This window comes from Nomascus leucogenys, unplaced genomic scaffold, assembly GCF_006542625.1.
Source record: "Nomascus leucogenys isolate Asia unplaced genomic scaffold, Asia_NLE_v1 Super-Scaffold_563, whole genome shotgun sequence".
Lineage (NCBI taxonomy): Eukaryota > Metazoa > Chordata > Mammalia > Primates > Hylobatidae > Nomascus > Nomascus leucogenys.
This window is the reverse complement of record NW_022095782.1, coordinates 858-11,798: the sequence shown is the minus strand read 5'-3', so window position 1 is coordinate 11,798 and position 10,941 is coordinate 858. Positions and strand designations below refer to the sequence as shown.

The following is a 10,941-nucleotide window of genomic DNA, read 5'->3' as shown; positions in this document are numbered from 1 at the left end:
GTCTGCCAAGAGGACTCCAAGCCAGAAAGCACCCAGGGTGGGTGGGCAGGCAGCAGGGCTCCTTTGATGGAGTGGAGCTGGGTGTGTGGGCCCGGACTGTGGGAAGAGCTGTGCTCCAGAATGACTTCTCATTCTCAAGGACAATGTGGACGTGCTCCTATCCCACTGCTGGTGGAACAAACACTTGAGCCACATATTTCAGGAAGTAAATAATACACCTGAATGACTTGGGTGGGATTGGTGATTAAGCAAGAACAGAGAGAAACAGAAAGATGAAAGGCATGGAGGGGCAGAACAAACATGAATTATCATAAAGTTGCCAATGTCCTCGAATGCTTCTCAAAAGCCCCCTGATGTTCTTGAGAACAGGGACATAAACTGCCATGTTGATTCTATCCTGTCTGCTGAGCTTTTTATTTTAGTGTTAAAAATCATGCATAAGACACACAGCATAACAGGTAGGACCTGGTTTTGCAAACTGTCCCTTCCTCAAGTTATACAGAGAGTTCCAAGGCTGTCAAAATGTTCTTTTCTTTTCTTCTCTCTCTGAGTCTCTCTCCCTGTTTCTTGGTCCCCTCCACTTCTCTTTCCTCGCTTTGGACCCCCCTCCTTTCTATTTTAACTTATTTGAGTTGTCTTGATTTTTCTCTCCCCTTTCTGTTCTCTTTGCCCCCAGACACCTCCTGTTGATGTCACTGGGTCCAATTCAATTCTTTTAAAAAAGAAAAAAAAATCTGTGTTTGAGTCTGGGTTTTCTCCTCTAGTAATATCCAAGCAGAGGACTTGTCTTCCCTTCTCCTTCATCTTGTAAACATTTTAACGAAGTGTGTGTTTCTTATTTGGCTGCATTAGCTCAGGCATGCATGTTACCCAGACAGGCTGCTCTGGACTTAACTAAAGTGAAGAAGGCTTTGGTTGAAGAATTTTGTATTCACATAACATCCAATATAACATCAGCAATGTCTGGAAAGACAGTGCTTATCTCATATGTCTCATTTGCATGTATATTTTAATCCAGACAGAGAAAACAACTTAGGTCATTTGTGTAAATAAAAATACTTATTCTCTACCTGGAGAAAGCTGGAAGCAAATGGAGAAAGAGGCAGCAATGACAATAGAGACCTGGGCATCCGGGAAGCACCAACAAAGGACAGAAGGTTTGCAGCTGCGGACAGGTGCCACAGCAGCTGCCCTGGCAGCACAATGTGGAGGCCACTATCTTTTGGGTCTCAGGAAGATTCTCCACTGCAAAGCATGAGGTGCTGGTCAGGGTGAGCAGGAGCATCATTCACATCCTTTCGCTTTAAGGAATTAGGAAGTCTTCCAATTCCAGGAGCACCAGGGGGACACTGCGGAGATTGGTGACAACTGGCCCATGATAAGGTTTCTTTAATCACTTACTGCATCAAATTCTGATAACTGGATGTTGGAAGAACATAGATGTTCAAGAAAGGAGGTAGACAGCTGCTGCTACCTCAACCCTAAATGAAGATTTATTCACTCATCTATGTACTCTGGGTATTTTTTATACTCTAGTTCAATGGCAATTTCTTACAGTTGTATTTGTAATATTTAAACTTGGAATGTGGATCTTTTATAAAAGTGATGGCAATTTTGGAGTATATTGGTAACTTATTTCTATATATTTTTATCTTCTCTATAAAAGGAAAGAAAACAAAAACAAGCTATTGCACTATTCAGATATTAATAGTAATGAATTATTAATCAAAATCATGATTTAAAATATAACAGCATTTGAATAATTATCACCCAGGTAACGGAATCTTCTAAGTCATTAGATTATTTGAAATAATTTAAATGAAGAAACTGAGCCAAAAATAGTTAGATCTCACTTCCTTTGTCTATGTCTTGAGATAAAGTAAGCCCCTCTCCCATGCTTCTGAAAAGAACAATCTTCAAAAAGAGCAGCCGGGAAAACCTAGTTCTGCTCTTTGATAGGCAAAAGCTGGTGAAGTTGTAATAAAGGCAATTAATGTTACATCTGTCCTAACAAACAATGCTCTCAGTCCTGTCCTCTTCTGCCAGATTTCTGTGTCCTAAAAAAATTTTGAATAATTCTCCTGCTAAAAGCCACATCCATCCTGAGGGGGAGGATGGCAGAACCATTATAGAATATTCTAATAATTGTTTCAAGATTTTTTTTAGTCCATTCAACTAATAAATCATATTCTTTTTTTTAAGCTGCTTAGTATGTGGTATCTTGATGGTTTGGACTAAGTAGGTGGGCTAAAGTAAAATGATCAAGATTTTATTATCAAATAAGAAGTTCTGCAAATACGTATTCCTGAAGGATCTTCTTGGAAATTGCACACACGTGCAGGGAGTAAGATTCTCCACATTGGCACATCCTCCCTCTTGCTTCCCAAGTAGCATCTTGGTAAATCCTGGAAAATATGAATGTGAGAAGGAAAACCCTATGGTAGCACAGTTTGGAAATAGAAGTTTTCTTTCAGAATCAAATTTAGACTCTTCTTTTGCATTACTAAATGACCCAGTGAAAGTTTCCCTAGAGGAGACTCACAGAAGAGTGAAGCAAAGATTCCTATGCAGATTTTCTTATTCTTAAGTCTGAGATTGTAACATGCTAACAAATCTGTAAGACCAACTAGAACACCATTGCAGAGGCACAGATTCCCCTCTAGGGAAAATAACTGATATATGGCAAAGACACAAATATTAGAGTCTTCTTTGGAAAAAGAAGTCAGGAAAAATTACATGATAGGAGAGAAAACTGCTTTCGGATCGTGGTAAAAGAAGCGGCTTTGAGAATTGTGCAAAAATATTCTTCAGTATTTTGTTTCTTTTTCATGCACAGAATCACAAAATGAATTGTGTTTTCAGAAGTCAATTTGACCTGTAGCCATTTCAGCCATCCCAAGAATGCTCTTAAGGCAGCATATAAAAGAACACAGGAAATCCTTATATGAGCACTAAGGCATAAATACCATTTATTTTTTGGTAATGAAAACATGGTATTGTCATAAGTTTAAATAAATCTGTTGAGGTTGCCTATTCTTTTTTTTTTTTTTTTTTTTTGAGATGGAGTCTCGCACTGTAGTCCAAGTTGGAGTTCAGCGGTGCCATCTCGGCTCACTGCAACCTCTGCCTCCTGGGTTCAAGCGATTTTCCTGTCTCAGCCTCTTGAGTAGCTGGGATTAGAGGTGCCTGCCACAGCGCCTAGCTAATTTTTGTATTTCTAGTAGAGATCGGGTTTTCACCATGTTGGCCAGGCTGGTCTTGAACTCCTGGCGTCAAGTGATCCTCCCGCCTCTGCCTCCTGAAGTGCTGGGATTATAGGCATGAGCCACCCTGCCCGGGCCAAGGTTGCCAATTCTGACGAAAACAATCATAACATTTTGGAGCTGAAAACTGTCTTAGAGACCTAACCAATATTTTAAGAAGAGGAAATGGAGAATGAGTGAGAAAGCGATGTGTCTATACGTGTTAATTAAATACTAAAGATCTGCAGTAGGCTATGCACTGCAGACACTATTAACAGAATGGAGTCCACGTAAATAAACAAAGGGGTGTTCAAAGTTCAAGGGAAAGGCAGCAAATTTGTTTGGGGAAGAGGAGGAGTTCATGGTGGTCACAGACATAAGAAGAAATGTAGTTTTTCACGGGAATGGTATCTTTTCTCGATGATGCTTTTATTTTTGTGTGTGTAATTTCTCATAACTGGAAGCATTTCAGCCCCTTCTCAATCCTCAGAGACTGACCATTTTTTTCTCTCGGATTCAGCCATAAAGGCAGCTCTACCACTCCACCATGTGTCTGCCTTTGACTTTGTTATGTGGGAAGACTTAGGACCCCACCTTCTTTACCCACAGCATCAATTAAATTTTAAAGGGAGACATGGCCGGGCGCGGGTGGCTCACGCCTGTAATCCCAACACTTTGGAAGGCCGAAGTGGGTGGATCTTGAGGTCAGGAGATCAGCCTGGCTAACACAGCGAAACCCGTCTCTACTAAAAATACAAAAAAATTAGCCGGCTTAGTGGCGGGCGCCTGTAGTCCCAGCCACTTGGGAGACTGAGACAGGAGAATGCGTGAACTCGGGAGGCGGAGCTTGCAGTGAGCGGAGATCGGCCACTGACTCCAGCCTCGGCGACAGAGCAGACTCCGTCTCAAAAAAAAAAAAAGGGAGACAAAAATAATTTAGCACAGTCAGCAGTTGGGGTCTGTGTTTTTAACTGTTGTTGCACAGAATGGCCATATGGCAGGAGGGGAAATCAAGGTACAAGTCAGATAAGTCACCTTCCCAAGGTCACCTGCTAAGCAGTAGAGCTGGGATTCCAGACTTTGTGTATTCGTACCTGCCATGCTGTGCTGCCTCTGAATTGCACTTGAGATGTTGGGGTCTAGAGCCTTGGTCTTTCCTAAATATCGTGGCCAATGTTAGGAAAAACCACGAGTCCCTCTGAACCTTAGTAAACAGTGCCTACAAGGTGAGGATGTTGACACTTGCCATGCCTAATTCAAGAGTTTATGGTGAGGATCAAAGGAGATTATGTATTAAAAGTATTTTATAAAATACAAAATATGAGAATAATGAAAAGAGTCTAAAACAATATAAGAATAAAATAAATGTCACATTTGTCTTATAGCGTGTTCTGTATGTTGCATTTGGAGTGTGGCATCCTTGGGGGTGGTTCAGTAGTTTCTTCTTTTCCTATAATTGCAGTGATGAGATCTAGGGCCTTGCCCAGGTATGCACTCAATTTTCAGCACAATATTTTATAGATGGAATAGAAGTACACATCACCATCTATGCAAGAGGCCTTGGAGGTAAACAAACCTGAGGCCGTATATGGACCTTCCAGGATCCAGATTCTAATAAAGCAACGCTTAAAAGGCACTTATGAAATGCTCAGGGTTATTTGAATACAGATTGGCTGTTAAATTGTATTAAGGAATGAGTGCTGATTTTTTTCCAGGAGTGATAATAGTATTGGGGTTCTATTTTACAAAATGAGTTGTTTCCCCCCTGAGTTACACCTTCTGGAGTATTTTCAAATGGGCATCTTTGAAATAATTTATTTTATTGAGGTAATCGAGGAAAAGGTCTTATCAAGGGATGAAACAAGACTAACCACATGTTGAGGCTGGATGATGGCTACGTGAAGGGCCATTACACTGTTTTGGCAGAAAGGGCACAATCCAGCCTCAGTTCCACCCTGAAAAGGTGAGGATGATGCTGCTTACCATGACTAGACGCTCATACGTGGCATTATGTCCTTCTATTAGGAAGCACAGGGTAGCAGGTTGTCTTTTTGGCTTGTTTTAATCGCTGCTGATATTCCTTGGCTAGATCCCTGTTTCCCTATGTGTTTGCAAAATGGCGACCCTCCTCATTTATTAGCTGGGCTGCTTTCAAGGAGAGAAGCTTTTGACTACCTTAAAATTTGGTTTGGACAGGAAAGGCAGGCGGGTCAAATGTTTCATCACTCACCTTTCTTTACCGGTTTCAGGATCAAGAATCCACAGCTCAGCGCAGGACTGCTCTCTGCTGGCCCTCTGCTGGATGGGACTCTCCACAGACACCCACTTGATCAACCCCTTAAGTTTTAAAGGTTCCCAAGCTTGTCATCACACATCACCTCTTTTGTTTTCTCCTCAGAGGTCTATGTTTTGAAATATAGTGTATTCTAAACATAGCACACTTAACATTAATTTACTTTCCATTTAATTACAAACTATATATATAACTGTTGAGCAAAACTTTCGATCGGAAAAGAAAACCAATATTATCAGGATAAAAATGACGTTTTTCTTAGGTTTATAGCTGATTAGGTAGACATATTTTTTGTTCAACTTATAAAGTGTTGAAACTCATGCTTAACCCCCATAGCTATTCTCCATTATCACAACCAGAGGGGCTTTCCAGCCTGCATTCTTCTTCAATCTCCTATATTGGCTTCGCATTGAGTGGAAGCTCAGCAAACCTTGGTTGATAACTGAACCCATGGTTGAGTGGGGATGCCCTTGCTGCAAGGCCACAGGAAGGAAAGCTACTGAGGTCCTACTTCCAGGACTCTAGGGACCAGCACTACTGCGTTTCAGGGTTTTGTACTATTCAGTAAGCTCTCATCCCATTTTCTCAAACAGCACGCAAAGGTGTTGGGACATCTTCCAATTCTATATTCTTGGCTTTGACATTTGTTCCGGCAGCGGGCAGTCCCATAACCACATATTCTGTCCCACTCAAATTCGCTTCTCACTAGATAACAGGATATGACACTGTGATTAATTGCGTACTGGCACTAAAGGCAAGGCTTTGGCAGAAGGTGTTTTCGGAAGGGGATAGAGAAAGCTAGTGCCTGGTGGTAGAGGTTTTCCTGCATCCCCATCCTCCTCCACTTTCCTAGATGATTGACTTCACATTCTGATTCCCAACCAGCATGGATTTTATTTGAAATATACATCATTCCATGTTACACCTATTTTCAAATCCCTACAAGTTTACTATTTTTTTGGATTAAATCTCTCCAAGCCCTTACTGGGTCTCCAAAGCAATCGTGATCTGATCTTGGGCCACTTTTTCAGACACATGCTGTTCCACTGTGGCCCTCACTCTGTCCATGAAACTCTCGCCGGCCTCCCTTCTGTTGCATGTGAGCATATTCTTTGCTATCCTAGTACCTTCACGTGCACTGTCCCTCTGCCTGGAAGGTTTTTCTTCCTTCCCATAAGTGGATTCTTGAACTTTTATGTCTCAACCTTAAGTTCCCAATATTGGGCAAATCTTTCTCTGTCCTCTTCATGTATTTAAATGCCCCCAAATTATTTTTCTCCCTATGAATTTGTTATTCTTTTATATCACCTATTGCAAGTTGTAGTTATATATCTATTTATGTATATAGATATATATATACATATATAGAGATAAATACAAACATAGATATAGATATAGATATGTATATATGCATGTATATTTTGTTATTTGTTATTCTCAATGGAACTATGGGCTCCCTGACAATGAGGCCCATGTTTATGTTGCTTACCATTGTGTAACTTGTACCAGGAACATAGCCTGTTCTCAGTAAGGACCTGGTGAGTAAATGATTGGATAGACTAGACCAGAATAAGCTACAGCGGATGCAAATAGAGCGGAGGAAACTAGAAAGGAGCAGAATCCTGGTGGTTTGGCCCTTGGCCCACAGCAGTTTTCAGGAGACATGGATTTAGCTTCTCAGTCTCAGGGTGTGCTCTCTGAGGCTGAAAGCAGCTTTGTAAAGCTCATTATCTCATATGCCACACTGATAGGATCTTACAGAGATATCAGGAAAACCCAGAGGCAAGGCTGATGGTAGGGAGAACAGTGTAAGGTGGATCGAGAGAGCCTCGCTGGAGAGAGCTTTGCGTGAGGTTCTCTAGCAAACTCAGCAGGAGCCAGGCTTGGGGGAGGGTGTCAGAGGAACCCTGGGGAGAGGAGAGTCAGAGCTGCAAATGGACGTCTTTGCAGAGGTCGGGGCCCAAAAGTCCTAATTTCGCCTGAGCCCTGAGTCCATCTCCCCTGTTGCATCTGTTCCTTTTCCACAAAGCAGAAGGGCAGGAGAACTGAAACGGGCTGCTAATCCTCGCACTAGGGTTTTATGTCTTTCTTTTGTTCTGGTAAAGAGAAGCCTCCTGTTTCTGATGCTTAGGTGTCAAGGTTCTTTGTCCTGGATGTAGGTGAGGACTAAAAGGCAGTTTGACCAATTCATGTGCTTGATAGGCTATTGAAGGGGTTTATATTTGGAATGGCCCCACAGTGGGTGACCAGGAGACTGTTTTGCTGTAGGTTTCATTCAAAAGCAAGCCCTTGTGGTCACAGTACAAGGCAGTGAAGAAAGGAGTGAGGTGGGCTGCAATGTGGATCATGCTGAGGGAGTATGTGGAGGTTGGGTAGCAGATATGTGCCTTCCGACGTATCTGTGGCAGGCCACTTTACAACCTGTAGTTGGAGGAGGAAAAGGAGGACAGCATGCTCGCTCAGGGAAAATGAAGCTTAACATCAGGGGAGAAGAATAGACTAGGAAGAGAACACAACCTTTAAAACGTTAGACTGTCAGTTTCAAGCAAGCCCTCACAGCCCATCTATTCAGAGATGAGAATTAAGGCTCAGAGAAGGAAAGTGACTAATCTGAGGTCACACAGCAACTTATGTGTCAAAAGCTGGAACAAAAACCTAGTTGGTATGTCTTATAGTCTGAGTAAACAGAATGCAAAAGGAGAATACAGTCCATACACTAAGGCTGAGTAATAAATATATCCCAAGCAATAAATATATTCCAGGGTAGACTACACTGTACTAGTTTATTTCTTGCATAAGCAATTTTCCTCCTCTGCTCTATAGACAGGTCTCAGGTCTTAGTTAATGTAGAAAGTTTATTTTGTCAAGGTTGAGGACACACAGGTGACACAACTCAGGAGGTCTGAGGACATGTGCCCAAGGTGGTTGTGATACAGCTTGCTTTTGTACATTTTAGGGAGACATAATACATCAGTCAATACATGTAAGATTTACTTTTTTTTTTTTTTTTTGAGATGGAGTCTCGCTCTGTCGCCCAGGGTGGAGTGCAATGGCACAATCTCAGGTCACTGCAACCTCCACCTCTCGGGTTCAAGCGATTCTGCTGCCTCAGCCTCCTAAGTAGCTTGAATTACAGACATGCGCCACCACACCCAGCTAATTTTTGTATTTTTAGTAGAGACGAGGTTTCACCATGTTGGCCAGGCCAGTCTTGAACTCCTGACCTTAAGTCATCTGCAGACCTCAGCTCACAAAATGCTGAGATTACAGGCGTGAGCCACTACACCTGGCTGATTTACATTGGTTTGGTCCAGAAAGGTGGGACAATTCAAAGTGGGGGGCGGGGGGCCTGTGGGGGTACAGTGGGAGTGTGTGGCAGTGGCCTTCCAGGCTATAGGTAAATTTAGTCATTTTCTGGTTGACAATTGATTGAGTTTGTCTAAAGACCTGGGATCAATAGACAGGAATGTTTGGGTTGTGACAAGAAGTTGTGTTGTGGAGACCAAAGTTGTATTACGCAGTTGGTGCTTTAGCTAGCAGGCTTCAGAGAGAACAGACTGTAAAATATTTCTTATCAGACTTAAAGTCTGTGTTGATGTTCATGCTGGAAAGCATAATGAGGCATGTCCAACCCCCACTTCCTTTCATGGCCTGAATCAGTCTTTCAGATTAAATTTTAAGAGCCCTGGATGAGGAGGGAGTCCATTTAGATGGTTGGAGAGGGGGCTTAGAATTATATTTTTGGTTACAGCACCCATCCCTAGTCCCTGTGGGTATCTGAGGGGCTGACAGTGTGTGACAGCCAAACTTACCCAAAGCAGGGGTGGCAGGAGAAGAGGTGGGCAGCGCATGTCATTCAACCTTACCACTTCTACCACTTCCCTCCCAAATCCTCTTCCTGCTAAGGGTCTTTCTCAGAATTCTACTGTGGAGGCCAGTCTGACCCAGCCCTCAGCAGCCAAGTGCGGGTAATGGCAGCCAGCTCTGCGGTGCATTCCTCAGGATCTGGAGGGATCCCTGACCTAGGCTTTCCATCCCGAGAGGTTCTTTGTCTTGGAATCACAGGTTGAAGAAAACCTGATCTTTGATGAATTGCTATGATATTTTGACAGACCTGGAACATGCTCATAGCAGAATTTCACAGAAGTGTCTTGGGAAATGACACGGGAAGAAAGAACAAGGAAGAGTTAACTGAAACAGGTACCCTCTGAAAAAAAATCATTAACCCATTTGAATCACAGCGGAGGCACAGCCTGGAAGGGTACAAAGATGGTGTTGGGTGTCTGTCAAAGCCCATAAAATCGACTGAGCAGCTTGGAAGAGAAGATCCGATGGCTTCTATGAGTCAAAACAATTGGTTTCGTCCCAGCACTGCTAGATTTGTTAAGCAACTCTAAAAATCTTATTTTTTCTAACTGTACTATAGAGAATGTTGCTCAGCTTGTAAAAGAAGGGAATTAGATTAAGTGCTCTCTCATATCCCTTGCAAATATATTAAGAAATACATGCTTCTAGGGACACAGATAACGTAGGAGTCAGAAGATTGCTGACATCTCAGTCTAACTTTAAAATTTCCTGAGCAGACTTCAAAGGCACCTGCTATTTGTGTTGTCAGTAAATTATGTTCTTGCCTACTGAAATCACTGCATCCCCTTTAATCCTAATCATCTGACTTGATATGGAAAGTTGCAAAATTTAGGAGGTGAATAGGCGCCCTTTCTGTGCAGAGTAAAGCTGTTCCGAAGGAGGAGGATGGAAGAAGGCAGCTTATTCCACAAAATCAACAATGAATAATCGCCGCTGCCCTGCAATGGAACAAACACGGCTAGTGGGTCGTCATCGCCGAGGATTCCACGAGGAATTGTTACCGTGTGTGACCAGGGGCCAAGGACATCTAGGACTCCTGATTCCTACGTTCTTTTTTCCTCCTTGAGCTAGTAAGCCTCGTGGCTGTAAGGTGCATACAAGGACTGCCACATACTGCATTTTACTAATGGACCCAATGAAGCAAAGAGAAAAAGGCTGGGATGAGAAGGTTACTCCATCCTTCGGGATGTATTTTCTAAATCAAATGTTTTTCTTCTCCATCTGTCATCCCCAGCAACTGTGTATATTTCCAGCTGAGAGTCTCTTTTTACCTGGAGATCTTGATAGAGTAGAGAGAAATGGTTAATAGCAGCACAAGTCTCTGCATAATGCTGGGGCTGCTGGCGAGAAGGCAGGACGCAATCGGAGGGAATCACCCCCAGGCAGGAGCAGGCAGGTGTATTATGGGGCAAAGGCTGCTCCTGATTACTGAGGCTTATCAAAAGGCCAGTGTTCCTTGGTGAACACCTCACCCAAGCACAGTGTGGGGAGGTGTTGGGGCTGCAGAAATGCCAGCCAGGCAGTGTTGAGGGTGGGGAA

The 10,941-nt window shown here is 42.8% G+C and overlaps 1 protein-coding gene across 1 annotated transcript; it reads right to left on the bottom strand.

Moving 5' to 3' along the window:
- Positions 1-6,079: 6,079 nt before the first annotated feature.
- LOC115833683 (beta-defensin 104A-like) lies at positions 6,080-10,729 on the bottom strand. Its single transcript, XM_030808400.1, has 3 exons — positions 10,695-10,729; positions 9,650-9,672; positions 6,080-6,240 (listed from the first exon to the last, which is right to left on the bottom strand). Exons 1-3 carry the CDS (start codon positions 10,727-10,729, stop codon positions 6,080-6,082), a joined length of 219 nt encoding a protein of 72 aa, XP_030664260.1.
- Positions 10,730-10,941: the final 212 nt, after the last annotated feature.

Bases quoted from the DNA above. Each gene is read 5' to 3' on its own strand.
- LOC115833683 (XM_030808400.1), bottom strand. From the start codon at position 10,729: ATGCAGAGACTTGTGCTGCTATTAACCATTTCTCT. The intron at 9,673-10,694 runs CTACTCTATCAA...CACTTCTGTGAA, and splicing joins CTGCTATTAACCATTTCTCT to ATTCTGCTATGAGCATGTTC. The intron at 6,241-9,649 runs GTCTGTCAAAAT...CCTGTTATCTAG, and splicing joins CTGCTATGAGCATGTTCCAG to TGAGAAGCGAATTTGAGTGG.